Source organism: Chiroxiphia lanceolata, chromosome 1, assembly GCF_009829145.1.
Source record: "Chiroxiphia lanceolata isolate bChiLan1 chromosome 1, bChiLan1.pri, whole genome shotgun sequence".
NCBI lineage: Eukaryota > Metazoa > Chordata > Aves > Passeriformes > Pipridae > Chiroxiphia > Chiroxiphia lanceolata.
In genome coordinates, this window is record NC_045637.1 from 84,142 (window position 1) to 101,260 (window position 17,119).

The window sequence follows — 17,119 nt, forward strand, 5'->3', positions numbered from 1 at the left end:
TACAAAGCGGGTCTCCCTGCCGGCCAGGTGAGGGGGCCGGGGGGCTGCGGGCACCTGGAGAGGGGCATCAGCAGGGGAGAGAACGGGAGAGAAAACGGAGAGACTGGGTTTTCCGTGGGAGAGAAGCACAGAGACTGCAGCACCCGGAGCTGTCGGGGTCCCCACCATGGGGGAAGCCCCTCTGCCCTGCTCAGCACAAACAGACCCACCACAAACACCTCCTGCCTCCCCCCACCCCCTCACAGAGGCACGATGCCAACTCAGGACAAAGGATTCCATTTCCCTCAGGAATTCTCTGAAATAAGCCAATAAATTCTGGCTGGACTACAAGATGTTGAAACCAAAGAATTAACAGTAAAAATAGATGGAGCCAGAGAATTAGAGATGCAATTCCTTGGAACTTCTGCTCTGGAGGAACAAGACCCCTGAATCCTCAGAAAAGCAGAGAGCTGGGGGTGTTCAGCCTGAAGAAGGCCTTAAAGCCCCTTCCAGTGCCTAAAGGGACTCCAGGAGAGCTGGAGAGGGACTTTGGACAAGAGCCTGGAGTGCCAGGACAAGAAGGAATGGCTTCCCATTGAAAGAAGGCAAGGTTAGATGGGACATTGGGGAGAAATCCTTCCCGAGGGTGGGGAGGCCCTGGCACAGATTGCCCAGAGAAGCTGTGGCTGCCCCATCCCTGGAAGGGTTCAAGGCCAGGTTGGACAGGGCTTGGAGCAACCTGGGATAGTGGAAGGTGTCCCTGTCTATGACAAGGGTGTGGAACGAGATAGTCTTGAAGGTCTCTTCCCACCCAAACCATCCTGGGAATCCATGGAAACCAATCTAATCAAAGAAAACTGGCACTTGTGGTAAAAGGAAAACTTACAAGCAGCCCAAAATAAACCCTCACCCAGTTTGCAGCTGCTGTCAGAAATGCAAATAGGTAAATACATGCAGCTGGAACAAAGTGCCTTGAAATAGTGTTGCTATAACAAATCGTATCCTCTTCTAATCTTGTTGTGTTCCTGATGGACAATCAATTCCAAAGGATCCAAGAACTGAGGGAGATGCAAGACAGGCCGAGAAGTAACAGGAGATGGACTGAAGTGCTGCTCCTACAGCTTCAGCACGTGGTCTCGATCCTTCTCCTGAGCCCATGTCACTGGTCACCTCACCCCAAGGTAAAGGGGTCACCTCACCCCAAGGTAAAGCCCTTCACCTCAACAGTCCTGTCCAGCTCCGAGAACTGAAATGGCTCCACTGAAGATCAGGGAAGTGCTAGAGCCGGTGGGGAGAGCAGCTGGACAGCTATTCCCAAACAGCTGGAGAGCAGCTGGACTCCAAAAGGAACACAACAGACCCAAAACGACTACAGACAAAGGACAAAGTACAACTTGCAATTCACTCAAGCCCCCAGTATAAAACCCAGTTACAGGTAATGGCTGTGAAGGGAAAATTAAATACCCATTTAAGATCATTTAACTTCAAAAGGTTCAACTGAGCTATGACACCTCCTGCCACAGGACGGACAGTGGGAGCAAAGACTCAGAGACTGAAAAGGAAAGATCAGAGCTGATACAATGAATAAGAACAGTGAGGGAGGACAGGTAATATTCATAAAGAAAAAATAATCAGAAGTTACAAGAAATAAAGACACTTCCCATTGCAAAAGGAAAACCTCTGAGCAAGGAGCTGTAGCAAATCATTTCCTGAGCGCAGGGTCCTTCCACTTCCACAGCTCACGTGGGTCACCTCCAGTGTCACACACAGATCCAGGGATCCTCTGGGAAGCACTGGGCAGCACTGGTTTACAGACCTGAGATCATTCTCCAAGCCCTGACTCCTCCATTTCTTACCACATACCAGTTGCCAGGGTCTCTGTATAAGGCATTGGTGAGGCCATTTCCAAAATACTGACAACTACAGGTAGTACCGCTCCAGGTACTCCCCATCTCATCATCCTGGAATTAAGCCACCACTCAGAGCTCGTTTATGACCAGCTAATCACCCTCCTAGCTCTCTGAGGCATTTTGAAGGAGGTAGCTCTTCCCTCGCTCTCTAGTTGCCTCCTGTGACAGATCCCCTCCACCTCGACAGTGTCACTGAAGGACGAAAATCGCCCTCAGTTTCCCCTGCATTTCATCCCTGGAAGTGTCTCCCTGCCTTTCCCATATCACCTATCCAGGGGGCAGTCTCACCTGTGGATTACTGGGAGAATAGGGGGTTTCACGCCTGGAATTTCCTGTCCCAGACTCGCCCACAGGAGCCTGAAAGAGAGAAGACAAAGCTCGAGAGTTACTGTATGGCACAAGGGGGTCTGTAGAGCCCGGGAGGCATAGGACACCCTGGACATCCAGCCATGGCCCCTCCCCAGGGAGCAGGGTTAGCAGGACCCAGCAGCAGCTGGAATGTGCCAGAAACTGCCGAAAAGCATTAGAAACAGCAAGGGAATGGCATTAAACATTGGAACTGGGATCATATCCAAACACCCTGCAAGGCCAGCTAGATCAGCTACAGCCTCTGCCTCACAGCAAGCCCTGACTCCTCTTCCCTGACTCCTCACAGCCCTCACAGGCAGGGTCACAGTCCAGGCAAACCTCCTGCTGTACAGACACTGAGCAAAAATGGCCATTGCCAACTGGAAGGAGACAGGAATCATCCCCAGCCACATCCATTACTATTGGCCTGCTGGTAGGACCAGTAGCATTGGAGAGACAGGGCTCTCCTCAATTCCAGAGAAACTTCTGGCACCAACGCTTGGCTGAACCAGCCCATCCCAACAACTGAACAGAGAGCAGAGTCCCAGGAACCACCTGCACTCTGACTGCAGGAGTGAGGAGCACATTTCGGAAGTATTTTAGATGCCTAAAGGTGGAAGCAGGTCATTTGGGATTTAGAGAACTGTTTAGGCAATCCTGTGGTCCCAGTCACTAATATCACAGCCACTGGTCAGTTGGTTCAAGTCAGCCTTGGGCAACAGTGTTTAATGTGACCAAGCCCGAAGTGACCTGAAGTTTATATTGGAGCACAGATTCCACTACATGCCTTGCTCTAAGCTGACCTGCCTACACACTTGTGAAATTCCCTAAAACACCTCCAAGATCAATACAGCTGGGGGCTAGGTTGGTTGATTGGTTGGTTTTTCCTCTGTGTGGGGCTGTTCATCTGTGGCTGTTTAGCTTTTGAGACCTCCCAAAAGGCTGAGAAAGGAAGAAGGGGAAAGCAACGTAGAGCTCATCTAGAGGACGGGCTAGACCCGTCTCTGGGTCTAGTCCCTGCTCTGCCAAAAGTTCCCTGTGCAACAGTAAGAATGTCAAATACAAACAGATTTCCCAGAGCAGAAAGCAAAGTTCTCCCTTGAAATCCCAGTCTCAATCTACCGAAAACTGTCATTTGGAGGAGCAGCTCCTGGGCTGTGGATCAACCACGGCAGCTGCTCTCCGCTTGCTTTTCAGACGCCTAAGAAGGGCTGTTCAGGCCCAAGTGCGTAAGTGTGGCACCAGCACCGACCTCCCACAAGCCCTGCCAGCCCCGCGCTGCCAGCTGAGCGGGCAGGGACGCTGCTGTCCCAGCCGGACTCAGAGGGACAGCAGGGAAGTCACAGATGTCACCGTGTCCCCTCGGCGGGCTCGGCAGTGCACGCGTGGCTGTGAGTGGGGTGCGTTAGTGGCCAGAGGAAAACACACTGACTGTCAGGGACTGGCCCCCCCCACGCAGTGCTGGGGGCACACAGGTTAGGGGGGCCCGGCCCGCGGGCACCGTGCTGCCCAGTGCCAGGGTTTAGTAGGGGCCGGTGGCCGAGACTGTGTGAGTGCATGCCAAACACCACACGGCACACGCCGCTTGCCTTGCAGTACAGGCTGGTCTTCAGCACGCCCCCGCTGCCGTAGCCCAGGGGAGGCCCTCCCAGGCTGGCTGTGCCCGCAGCCTTGCCCCTGCGGTTGGCCACCACAAAGGGGTTCTCACTGAAGGGGATGGGCTGTGAGTCGATCAGACACTCTGGCTCTGGCGTCTCTGGAAGCTGCTCCTGGGACAAGGGACACCCTGGGGAGTCCTGCTTGTCTCTCCAGGGCTGTTCTGCCCCGCTCGTGTGTTGATGGGGTGACGCGGGGTGCTGAGGGGGCCCAGCCACGCTGCTGCTGGTCGTGCCCGTGGGGTGCTGAGGGGGCCCAGCCACGCTGCTGCTGGTCGTGCCCGTGGGGTGCTGAGGGGGCCCAGCCACGCTGCTGCTGGTCGTGCCCGTGGGGTGCTGAGGGGGCCCAGCCACGCTGCTGCTGGTTGCACCCACTGCCGGGTCTGGGGACGCTTCCCGGCTGTCCCGTGCCGTGGGCAGGGACAGCACTGTGCAGTCACCCTCCATGCTGGAGCTGGGTTTAGTACACTGAACAGGCTGAGAGGAAAACAGAAGGATCAGACAGAAATAAAGAGAACAGAATAAAGGAGAGGAGGAAGAAAATACAGAGTAGCTGATGAAGGACAGGGAAGGAGAGAAGAATTCCAGTGCTAATGCCCACACATCATGCCATCCCTCTCTCCTGCTCTACCACCAATCTGTGACCCCCAGTGCCACTTCCAGGACAGGACCCTGCTGTGCACACATACCCTGGGGAGCTGACAGGCACGAGCGCTCCCTGCACTGCTCCAACTCACACACATTTCTCCTGCTGCTCTCCAGCCAAACTCACTGCCAACACCTGCACGAGCCCTCCCCCTGCCCACCACAGCACACAGAATCACAGAACAGCTCGGGTTGGAAGGCACCTCTGGAGATCATTCAGTCCAACTCCCACTCCATTCACTCCCCCTGCCATGGCCCAGCCTCTGCTGTCACCTCAGCACTGCCACACAGTCACACGACACCCACCCCGTGCATTTCCATCACACCTGTACAGGTGAACACGTTTTTATGGCCCCACTGCATCACAACACACCCAAACTACCAGAGCTCAGTACAGCTGATGGAGCACAGACCCCTTGGGCGGCTCTTGCTGATGGCAGGACTGAGGCAGCCCCAGTTCTGCCAGGGCTTGCACCCAGCCCAGATGAAGCCCTGACCCTTCCTCTTAATGCCATAGAAGAGAATTTGTTACCCCAACCAGAGCCTTCCTCAAGGGAGCAGAGATAAGCAGAGAGCAAAGACCAAACCTTCCATCCAAGTGCCTCCGGGGAGTAGAAAGACCTCTCCTGTTCAGAGCACATTCTCCAGCTCCTGTGTCATGGCAGTGGTCACCAAAATAGCTCTCGAGGGTGGGCTGGTGACTACAATGGCAGCTGGGAGGCTCAGGAATTTCGGAGGCCCTCCCCTAACCCCCCAACCCAAGCTCAGTGGCTGGCAGAGCCCTGGCTCATATCGTGTTTCCTGGGCAGCAAAGTCTGTGCTACCTTGAGAAATCCTGCTGTTGTGGCTATATGACTTTCCAGTGTAAAAACCCTAATTCCAACCACCTTTTCCCAGAGGGCCATCAAGCCTGACAGTCCGTGGGGAGCCTCAATCCCTATTTTGTTCTTGGACCTGACTGGAACTGGGCAGGATCTGCCCCTTAGCTGTAAGCTCCAGCTCCCACTGTTGTGGCGTGTCCCAGTGGGGATTCCTCGCTCCCTGGCCCCACAGGAACTATTTCTGTCAGACAAGCCACAATTTCTATTTTGGGTAAGCAAAGATTTGGGCAATGCAGTGAACTTTCCCAGCCTGCAGACAGGACAAGCATGTGCTACCCTGCATCCTCCAGGGCACTGAAAGAAATCTAATCTGAAATCTGCAGAACAAATACAGAGAAAGAATCAATGGCAAGAAACCAAAGAGAAACAAATTCAGAGCAGAAAGTACAGGTTGTTAATTAACTAATCATGGTGACCTGGTACTGAGACATGTCAGTTCTTCTTCGTTTCTCATAGTTCAGAAAGCAAAATTAGACTTTAATCATTTTGCTGTGATCAGTCCCTCACAGGTCCGGCTTTCCCGCCCGGTCGATGCAGACTACAGAGACTGTAACAGCTCTTTGACTCCTGCAAGGGCACTGTCACAGAGTCACAGAATTCCAGGATGGTTTAGGTGAGAAGGGACCTTAAAGCTCACCTCATTCCACCCCCCTGCCATGGGCAGGGACACCTCCCAGTAGACCAGGTTGCTCTAAGCCCTGTCCAATCTGGCCTCGGACACTTCCAGTGGTGGGGCAGCCACAGCTTCTATCCAGATGTTGCAGTACACTGGCTGCATGGCCAAAGAGCATCACCCAAATGAGCATTCCCATGCTGCTTCCAAAGGGAATTTTCAGTTGGGCTTCTAACAGTGGACAAACAGAACAGGCAAATCCTCAGCCTTTGTTAAATCCTGCTCACAAAGGGACCCAGACACAGCAACACAGGTGGATCCCAGGCAGACAATCACCTGCTCCCTTCTCTGGGGGCCATTCTTGGAATCCTCATGATGAATTCCACCCTCAGTTACAGCAGTCAGGATTGATGTGCACCTCCTCTTGCTTCATTATCAGAACAAGAAAAATTCCCTGCACCTCCGTCTGGCTCCACAGCAAGGACAGGAATGGTTCCCTGCATCTCCTCCTGCCCCACAGTGAGGACAAGAACAGTTGCCTACAGCTCCTCTTGCCCCACAGGGAGGACAGGAACAGTTCCATGTAGCCCCTCGTGTCCCATGGTGAGGACAGAACAGCTCCCTACGGCTCCTCCTATCCCACAGCAATGACAAGAACAGCTCCTTCGCAGGGAACTAAGTGTCAGTAAAAGATACCCAGACACTGTTTTTAGAGGAGAATGTATGTGGTGAGAGAGTTGGCCTGGAGACAGGGAGAAAGAGAAAACCACGATGGGAATGGGACAAGAGCACCAATCATCTGGATGCAGTCAGACTGTCCAGAGATGGACAACCTGTCACTGACCTGCCTGTCCTGCTGGAAAGCCCATCCTGGCTGAGTCTTCCAGCAGTCACCAAACAGGCCAGAGCAGCTCCTGAAGGACCACCAACCTCTGTCCCCACACCGGAACCTCCCTGTCCCCACACCAGAATCTCACTTGTCCCCACGATCCAGGCAGACGTACTTTTCCAACCAGAGCAAAGACAGGGCTGGTGACAGCTGGACAAAACCACACATTGGCACCCATGGGCCCTTCCCTGAAGCAGGACATTTATAGATGCCGCCCATCACCCCGGCATTCCGGCACACTCAGCCCCACATTCCCATGCCAGGCATTCCCATCTGACACAGGCTGCAAGGCACAAGCTCCCAGAGGCTGCTCCGCTCTGCACCACACTCGGACTGTCCGGCACGGAGGCAGCTGCTGCCTGGGGCTGGCTCTCCCCCTCTTCCAGCTACTGAGTTACACTCAGAGACGCTAAAAATAAACCTTTTCCTGATAATGCTTTTTTGTGTGACCAGCAGGAGGGAAACCCAAAAGCCGAGAAGTATGGGAACAAAAGGAGCCAGAGCTGGAGCCAATGCAGGGCTGACGTTGAGTGAGGCAGAAAGCAAGAGGGCCTGGAAACGGGAGGAAAGAGAACAGGAGAAGAGACCTGTTTGCATGGAATGGGATGGAGACTGGAAAGGTAAAAGAGATGATCCCAAAACAATGGAGTGGGATGATGACAGCAAAGGGAGGTCTTGCCACACCAGAAGGAAAGGAAGGAGGAGACTGAGGATGTGTGAAGGAGCAGGCAGAAGCCCAGTGGAATAGGGGTGACGCAGGGAAGATAAAAGGAAGCAAAGATGGAGAGAGGAGAATTTAAACAACACAGAAGGGAGATGAGTTTGTAATCCATAAAGTTTGTGAAAACTGGAATTTCTCATGGCCACTACATATGAGGGACTGGCAGGCAGAGCACAGGGCAGGAGCATCCACAGCTGGAGTCACAACACACAACATGAAACATGAGCCACAGGGCTCAGCCACAACACACAACCACAGCCACTTTGCCTTCTGCAGGCCTGGGGGATCTTGGTTTTCATAGAATCTCAGGATGGTTTGGGTTGGAAGGGACCCTGAAGACCATCCAGTCCCACGCCCTGCCATGGGCACAGACACCTCCCATTAGACCAGGTTGCTCCAAGCCCTGTCCAACCTGGCCTTGAACTTTTTGTAATACTTTCAGTCTCAGCACCTTCAGCCTTTCTCCTTCCTAAACACCACCTCAAAATGGATGTACAACTGAGCTGTGCACCCAACACTGTCATCACTGTGTTGGGAAAAATTTTTCCCTCCCTCCTTGGCAGCTTTCTGGAGCTGCTTCCTTCCACAACAGATCCCTGCACTCTCCCACTCACGTCTCCTTCTCTTTCCTCTGGGCTGTTCTTTCCACCTTGTTCCAGACTTTGTTTTTTGCAACTTTGCAACTTCTCTTCCCAAGAAGAAAAACCACCTGGCTCTTGCTCTCCTTATTTTCTTATTCCCATCTTTCTTTTGCAGCTACCTCCTGTTTCAGTGCCAGAGTACCCCACAGTTCTGCTTCCCCGTTCTCCTCTGCAGAGGATGCCATCACCTCCCACAGCATGGCACATTTCCTTACAGGGCAGGTAAGGAAAGGACCACGGCCTCCCCTGCAGGGACCCCCATCTCCACAGCCCCTCACTGCCTCCCCCAGAGGGACCCCCACCTCCTCAGCCCCCCCACAGCCTCCCCCCTGCAGGGACCCCTCAGCCCCACTCACAGCACGGTTGCCTCTCTGCAGGCCACTGCTGGGCAGCGCTGCCAGGGTCCGGTAGTCCAGGCGCAGGGGTTCACTGGGGATGCTCTGGAGAGGGAAAAGAACCACAGACATCAGGAACAGGTCAGGCCCAAAGTCAACTAAGTCAAGGAGGAAGAGCAATGAAAAGGGAACCACCCCAGTAATAACCAAGGCCTTATCTCCAAACTCTGCAGAGTTCCCACTGCCTGGAAAAGGAGCTGGAACTGTTCCAAACACAATCTGGGGGATCCACGGCAGGGGCTGAGAAACCATGTGGAGAACATGTCACTGTGGGCTCCCGGCCACCCACTGCTGCTCAGATCCCCTCACTCCTCTTGCCCCCACATCCACTCCCTCACAGGGAGGGAGGAGAGTGTGCTGTACCTACCCGTTTGCTCCAAGAGCATCCAGAACAGTTCCAGTCTGGATCTGGACATGTTCAAGAGTGCAACTCTGCGATTCCTCTAGTTTCTTTTCCCAGCCTTAACTCACATTCACTGTACAACTTTGTTCAGTTTTGCTTCCCATGTGTTGCCTTTCTAACCAAACAGAAGTCCAGGTTTCAAACCAGCCACTGTTTTCCACTGTTCCTTTCTCAATCCCTTACACATTTCTTCAGTTCTGATCTCTTTTGTTATCCCCAAAGTCACATCCTTCTAGGGGAGGAATTGGAGAACACAGGCTACAGGGAACAAACACTTTTTGGGGATTTCTCCAGCCTTCCAGTCCAGATGCAGCCCTTTTCTGGGACTCTCCAGCCCTCCTTCCGTGCTGCTCACCTCCACCTCCTCCTCAAGCTGCTGCGTGGCTGCCTCCCGCTCCCTACGCATCCGCTCCTTCCGTGGGACAGGACAGAGCCAGAGCAGAGAGACAAGAGAGAGGGAAAGAGGTCAGACATGCTGGGCAGGAACTCCCAAGGGGACAGAGGAGCAGTGCCAGCACCAGCAGAGGGGGAGCAGAAACTCAGTAGGAAACCTGGGACCAGGGAAGGAGGAGCTGGAATTCTGCACCCACATGATTATCAGCAGCAGAATGGACAGGGACACCCGGGACAACATGATCAGGCTGCCACAGTGCAGGGGAAGAGCAGAGGTCCCCAAGATCCTCAGCAGGGACAATCCTGGGGAAAGCAAAGGAAAGCACAAGCCACACAAGCACAAAGGGAGAGGAGGGGGTTGCTCATTGCTAGAAGAGACACCTTGACAGAGCAAGAGAGGTTGGAAGGGAATGGAAAAACAAATCTACAGAGCACAGGTCTGGCTGTCACCAAGGAAAAAAAGGCCTAAAACCCACATGCTGCTTATAGCATCACATACGGTGATGGAAACACATCAGGGAGGGACAGACCAGTCTCAGCACAAGGCTGGGCCCAGCACAGACCATCAGCCCATGGGGACACTACAGAGTGACCAGGGACTAATCCCGAAAGCCCCAGCCACGGGCTGGCTTCCAGGCTGCAAGAGGAAGAGATCAGTGTGGGACTTGTCCTAAAGACTGATTTCTGGATGCTGATACCTCTGTGCTTTGCTGCCCAGAGCTGGGGACACAGCAGCAGCATCCTTCCCTTCTCCTGCCTACGGAACCCTCCTGGCTGCTCCTCCCAAGCAGGAACCAGATGGTCCAGAAGTCCCGAGGCTGGGAAGCTGAGAGGTGGAAGGCAGCTGACAGGGAGCCAACTGAAAATTCTGCTGAGCACCTGGGCCCTTCTCTCCAACAGCTTCCATGCATTACAGACATCCAGTGTCCCACACTGTCCCCAACCTCCACGGGAGAACACACTAATGCTCTGGAGGATCACAACTCCCAAAGGGATATGGAGGGATAGTTAAAGTGAAGGTCTATTCTGAATCCAGTTATGCTTAGTTTTGGACAAGTTCTCTGTAGGGTGAGGGTTCCAGGTGACACTAATCTGGTGTATGACCCTTCTCTGAGGCTGTACAGGAGCACTTCTCTGAGGAAATGACAGGAACACCAGCCAGCCCAGATGGAGCTGTGAAATGCTCAAAGTCCATCTCTGAAAACATATGGGAAGGATTTGGATTAAGATTAGAAAAATAACTAGAGCCACAGAGCTGGGACAGACAAATACACCAGGAATCAGTCCACGGAGACTTGGAGTTACTGATATTTCTATTAGAAACTGAATTATCAGAGAATTGAAGGCAACAGATGTCTGCAGCAAGTGGGTTTGAAAACCTCTACAGTGAGTAGAGCAAACCCCAAATTCTTCCCAGTTCTTCAGGCTGGAGACATGTTTGGTCTATTGTTCTTGTGCAGGAATCAACATGAATCATTGAAGAGTAAGAAAAGACATCCAAAAATGGTGACAGAAATTACTGAGGATGTGGCACCAAGATGGGAACTTCCTTCAGCATTCCAATGGCCCACCATGCAGTGCTGGCTGCACCACTGGGATAAATTTCATCATCAAAACCAGCTTTACAGCACAATCCCAGATTCAAGGTTTAAAAGACCCAGCAGCAAAACGTGTCTTTGCTCGTGGGCCTCAGTCCATGGATCCCGAGACCTCTGAGGAGCCTGGAGCATCCATTGCTGCCTCCTCCTGACACCCCAAAGGAAGGGGCACTAAAAAATACCAGCATTCTTAAAATGAGACATAGCCAAGGCTACTTTATCAATCATAAAGGTATTTCTATTTTTTTTTTGGCCAAGTACTTTTAAGTAATCTCAGTATAAATTCTGGCAAAACCTTTCTTTACCTGAGCCTGGACATATGTCACCTGCTCAGCCCGAGCAGCAGGTTGGGGCCAGACTTGGTTATTCACAGGTGTTAGAAGTACTGATACTGACCCCACATTACCTGAAGTCTCCTGGAGTGTATTCAAATCCATATATCCATATTCAAATCCATATACCCATTTCCAAATCCATATTCAAATGCACATGCTGCCAACATAAAACTGGTAGGAAAAGCCTTTGCTCCAACAGAAACACAAAGAAATCAGGTTTCCTGAACCACTCTAAGTTCCTTCTCAGGTAAGGAACCAGGCGTTTTATAGGAAAAACCTAAATCTATCTGAATTGGCTCTGCTCTGGGCTGAACCAAGGGCACTGGTGAGGTCCCTCCTACCTAAATTATTCACAGAATCCCAGGATGGTTTGGGTGGGAAGGGACTTTTCAGGGTCATCTAGTCCAGCACCTGCAATGAGCAGGGAGTCTCCAACAGGATCAGGTTGAAGCTTATTCTGTAAGGTTGTTCCACTTCCATCAGAACTGCCAACCTCACCCTGCTCTTGTGGGGCAGCAAATGTGAAAAGGCTGAGAAACTGCAACTGCTGAGAGAACCCAGAGAAACATCAGGTGTGACCGAACTGGAAACCTGATGGAACACCTGCAAAATGTACACACTCATCTGCCAGAGGAGCAGATTCCCAACTGACAACACCAAAGAATTCAGCTTTCTCTCTTCCAAATGCTGACTGGATACATTACTGTTTTAGGAGGGAAACCTCAAGTCCTTGAGGGGCTCGAGTTTGCTGATCTATTTCTGGGCAATTCTACTCCTATTTCCAAGAAATTCTATCTCTATTTCTGTGCAAGGTTGAACCAGTGAGCAGAAACACAAAACTCTCACAGCAAAGCAGAGAAATGACCATGTGAACTGAGGAGCACAAAGCTGTGACTGATTAACAGCATCACTTCTCCACTCAGGGCAGCTCTGAGCTGTGTGTTCTTGTCTTTGCTCACAAAAGCTCTGTCAGGTCATGGGGTACTGGACAGTGAGAACTGATTAAATTTGGGACTTCCAAGCTCACTGGCCATTTTTCCCAAAGCTGCAGCTTGGCCAGGAGGCACCAGCAGGTAACAAGAATGGACTCTGAATACCATAGATGCATCACCAGAGAGATGCATAGGGAGGCACGGCAAAGCCAAAGAGCAGCTGGGGTAATGGAGCAGTTCTCTATGGAGAGGGAAGGCCCAGAGCTCCCCACAGCACTGACAACAGGACAGAGATCCAGAGCTCCCCATGACATTGACAGTGAGACAGAGATCCAGAGCTCCCCACGGCACTGACAATGGGACAGAGATCCAGAGCTGCTCATGGCACTGACAATGAGACTGAGATCCAGAGCTGCCCATGGCACTGACAACGGGACAGAGATCCAGAGCTGCTCATGGCACTGACAACAGGACAGAGATCCAGAGCTGCTCATGGCACTGACAACAGGACAGAGATCCAGAGCTGCCCAGGGCACTGACAACGAGACAGAGATCCAGAGCTGCCCATGGCACTGACAGTGGGACAGAGATCCAGAGCTGCCCATGGCACTGACAATGGGACAGAGATCCAGAGCTCCCCACGGCACTGACGAGACAGAGATCCAGAGCTGCCATGGCATTGACAGTGGGACAGAGATCCAGAGCTGCCCATGGCACTGACAATGGGACAGAGATCCAGAGCTGCCCATGGCACTGACAATGGGACAGAGATCCAGAGCTGCCCATGGCATTGACAATGAGACTGAGATCCAGAGCTGCCCATGGCACTGACAATGGGACAGAGATCCAGAGCTGCCCATGGCACTGACAATGGGACAGAGATCCAGAGCTCCCATGGCATTGACAATGGGACAGAGATCCAGAGCTGCCCATGGCATTGACAATGGGACAGAGATCCAGAGCTCCCATGGCATTGACAATGGGACAGAGATCCAGAGCTGCCCATGGCACTGACAATGGGACAGAGATCCAGAGCTGCCCATGGCACTGACAATGGGACAGAGATCCAGAGCTGCCCATGGCACTGACAATGGGACAGAGATCCAGAGCTCCCATGGCACTGACAGTGGGACAGAGATCCAGAGCTCCCATGGCACTGACAGTGGGACAGAGATAACCTGTGGCACCTTCCTCAGGGCTCACAGGCTCAGCAGAGTCGCTGTCACAAACAGATTTTGCTACACAAAAAATCTCTCACCACTTTCTCCATTTCTTCTCTCTCCCACTGAGTTGCTTCTCTCACCATTTCCATCTCCTAGGAGAGAGCAGAGTTAGAGCCACCTCAACCAGTGCTCTCTCCACACCTGGAACCTCAGGAAGGCACCACAGTCCCATCCTAGCGCATTCCTGATCCATGTGCTGGGACCCGCTGATCCCATGCCATGTCCAGTGCCTGTTACGTTGCAGATTCCACACACCAAGGGAGACTAACTAGAGATTTCCAGAAACTGTTTCCACTCTCCCAGTTCAGCCAGAACACTCACCTTCTGCAGGATCTCCAGTTCCTCAGGGCTCAAATCCCGGTCGATGGAGGAGATGCTCTCTAGGCTGTTCTTGCGCCCAATGCCAGCAGCAAAAGGGTTTGCAATGATTCCTGGGGACATCTGCAAATCAAAAGGCAAATCTCACCTGGTGGAAGTCCACAGAGTGCCATTCCAAAAATTCCCTATCCCAGGCTCCCAGATATGGAGTACCAGGACAATTCCTGATTGTCAGAACCAGAATTCTTTCACAATTTGAAACCTCACTGCATAGAATCACAGACTGGTTTGGGTTGGAAGGGACCTTAAGAGCACCCAGTTCTACCCCTGCCATTTCAGCTGACAAGTGCTTGAGGATCCTGAGGTCTAAGAAAGACGAATTTAAATGGACCCAGGAGCAGGAAGGGGATGAGCTGAGCAGGGATTGGGTTCATGTTCTCCTGAAGAATACAAAAGCTGACTAGATAAGCCTTGAAAACAGAAATCTGAGAGGGCACAGGACTGCTCCAGGGAAGTGTTACCCTGGAGAAAGGCAAGTGGAGAAAGGCAAACAACAATAAAGAGCCAGACAACTGACTGTAAAGGAAATATTGGCCAAAAAAAAAAATAGGCACAAATAGCCTGGAGAAAATGAGCTTGAAAACTTCATTTCAGTGCAGTGCTAGCATGGGACAATTCTGGAACCAGCAGGAATGAGACAGTCCTGAGGAACCACTGCTTTTCTGGACTGGCAACCACCTCCAGTTCATATCACAGGTCAGACTGAAATCTGGGACCTCAAAAAACATCTACAGCAAACAGTTGGGAAAACCCAGCATTCTGTGAAGAGAGGTAGGATCCATGAGGGGGGATCCTGGTCACTCCAAGGGCACCCACACTCCAGCCCTCACCTCGATGGCAGCTGCAGCCTTGGGGTCGAAGCCGTCACACACCAGCACGAGGAGCGCGTCGCCCACCCCTCGGAGGATCTGCACCGCTTCCGTGTGCGTCATTCCCAGCAGGCTCTGGTGATTCACCTCCAGGATCCGCATCCCCACCTTCAGGCGGCCATCCCGGGCTGCAGCCCCGGAGGAGCTCACCTGGAACAAACCGGGGAGTCACGGTGTCACTGGAGAGGTGACAGAGGAGATCAGAGAGCACGGGGACCATCGGGAGGACAGAGCGAGGGGGGACAGCACACACAGGGAACAGGGACAGTGAGCAGGGGACAGCACACACAGGGAACAGGGACAGTGAGCAGGGGACAGCACACACAGGGAACAGGGACAGTGAGCAGGGGACAGCACACACAGGGAACAGGGACAGTGAGCCAGGGAAAGCACACACAGGGAATAGGGACAGTGAGCCAGGGACAGCACACACAGGGAACAGGGACAGTGAGTAGGGGACAGCACACACAGGGAACAGGGACAGTGAGCCAGGGACAGCACACACAGGGAACAGGGACAGTGAGCAGGGGACAGCACACACAGGGAACAGGGACAGTGAGCAGGGGAAAGCACACACAGGGAATAGGGACAGTGAGCCAGGGAAAGCACACACAGGGAATAGGGACAGTGAGCCAGGGACAGCACACACAGGGAACAGGGACAGTGAGCAGGGGACAGCACACACAGGGAACAGGGACAGTGAGCAGGGGACAGCACACACAGGGAACAGGGACAGTGAGCCAGGGACAGCACACACAGGGAACAGGGACAGTGAGCAGGGGACAGCACACACAGGGAACAGGGACAGTGAGCCAGGGAAAGCACACACAGGGAACAGGGACAGTGAGCAGGGGACAGCACACACAGGGAACAGGGACAGTGAGCAGGGGAAAGCACACACAGGGAATAGGGACAGTGAGCCAGGGACAGCACACACAGGGAACAGGGACAGTGAGTAGGGGACAGCACACACAGGGAACAGGGACAGTGAGCCAGGGACAGCACACACAGGGAACAGGGACAGTGAGCAGGGGACAGCACACACAGGGAACAGGGACAGTGAGCAGGGGACAGCACACACAGGGAACAGGGACAGTGAGCAGGGGACAGCACACACAGGGAACAGGGACAGTGAGCAGGGGAAAGCACACACAGGGAATAGGGACAGTGAGCCAGGGACAGCACACACAGGGAACAGGGACAGTGAGCAGGGGACAGCACACACAGGGAACAGGGACAGTGAGCCAGGGACAGCACACACAGGGAACAGGGACAGTGAGCAGGGGACAGCACACACAGGGAACAGGGACAGTGAGCAGGGGACAGCACACACAGGGAACAGGGACAGTGAGCCAGGGAAAGCACACACAGGGAATAGGGACAGTGAGCCAGGGACAGCACACACAGGGAACAGGGACAGTGAGTAGGGGACAGCACACACAGGGAACAGGGACAGTGAGCCAGGGACAGCACACACAGGGAACAGGGACAGTGAGCAGGGGACAGCACACACAGGGAACAGGGACAGTGAGCAGGGGACAGCACACACAGGGAACAGGGACAGTGAGCAGGGGACAGCACACACAGGGAACAGGGACAGTGAGCAGGGGACAGCATACACAGGGAAAGGGACAGTGAGCCAGGGAAAGCATCTGCAAGTACCGCTGTAGACTGATGGAGAGAGCAGGGGAGGAAGAACCTGTACAGGCTGGTAGAAGAAACAGGTGTGGAAGAATCTCTTATGGGAGATAAAAGAATGTGAATTTGAAATGTGTTGTCCCAAGGAAACAAACTGCTTTGGCTTTGCCAGTGAAGTGGGTGAGAAGGAAAAACTCTCAAATTATGACGGATCTCAGAAAGGGAAATCATTGTTTGGTGGGAGAGAGACACAATGGAAATGCAAATGAAGACAAACTAAGGAGGAAGTAGGCAGGGATCAGACATGCAAAGAGGAGGAAGAAGAAAAGCATCACTTTTGTATCTCTGTTAGTGGAAATACACAGGGAAAATCAGAGGCAGGAAATCCACTCTGGATAGGACAGATAAGAGAGGCTGAGAGGAGTAACACAGCTGAAGGGAGAGCAGAGCCATTCAGGGCTTTGGTTCTCTGCAGGCTAAAACAACCAGTATTGCGAAAAAAGGGGAGGGAGGTGAACTAACCCTGTACTGTGGCTAAACTGTGACCCTTCCAACCCCCAAATGCTGCAATGCTGTGAGAGAGAAAACCAAACCCAATCCTTAAAAACAACCATCAGTTACAATAATCCCAGGTTTTCTTTTCCTGCTATTGCAAATGTCTCAGGTGAAAGTG

The 17,119-nt window shown here is 52.8% G+C and overlaps 1 protein-coding gene across 20 annotated transcripts in view; it reads right to left on the reverse strand.

Annotated features, from left to right (window-relative positions):
- The window catches only part of SCRIB (scribble planar cell polarity protein), a 100,589-nt gene that overhangs the window by 25,577 nt on the left and 57,893 nt on the right, over positions 1-17,119 (reverse strand). For 10 of the 20 annotated variants that reach the window (XM_032706942.1, XM_032706882.1, XM_032706974.1 and 7 more), the window contains 6 exons: positions 14,770-14,958; positions 13,883-14,002; positions 13,597-13,653; positions 9,436-9,492; positions 8,639-8,722; positions 2,178-2,246 (listed from right to left, as the gene is read on the reverse strand). In XM_032706942.1, coding sequence (XP_032562833.1) covers positions 2,178-2,246; positions 8,639-8,722; positions 9,436-9,492; positions 13,597-13,653; positions 13,883-14,002; positions 14,770-14,958 — 576 coding nt within the window. Of the gene's footprint in view, positions 1-3; positions 55-2,177; positions 2,247-3,826; positions 4,139-4,267; positions 4,370-8,638; positions 8,723-9,435; positions 9,493-13,596; positions 13,654-13,882; positions 14,003-14,769; positions 14,959-17,119 lie in introns of all 20 variants that reach the window. The other 10 variants (XM_032706990.1, XM_032706966.1, XM_032706900.1 and 7 more) reach the window with 7 other exon arrangements.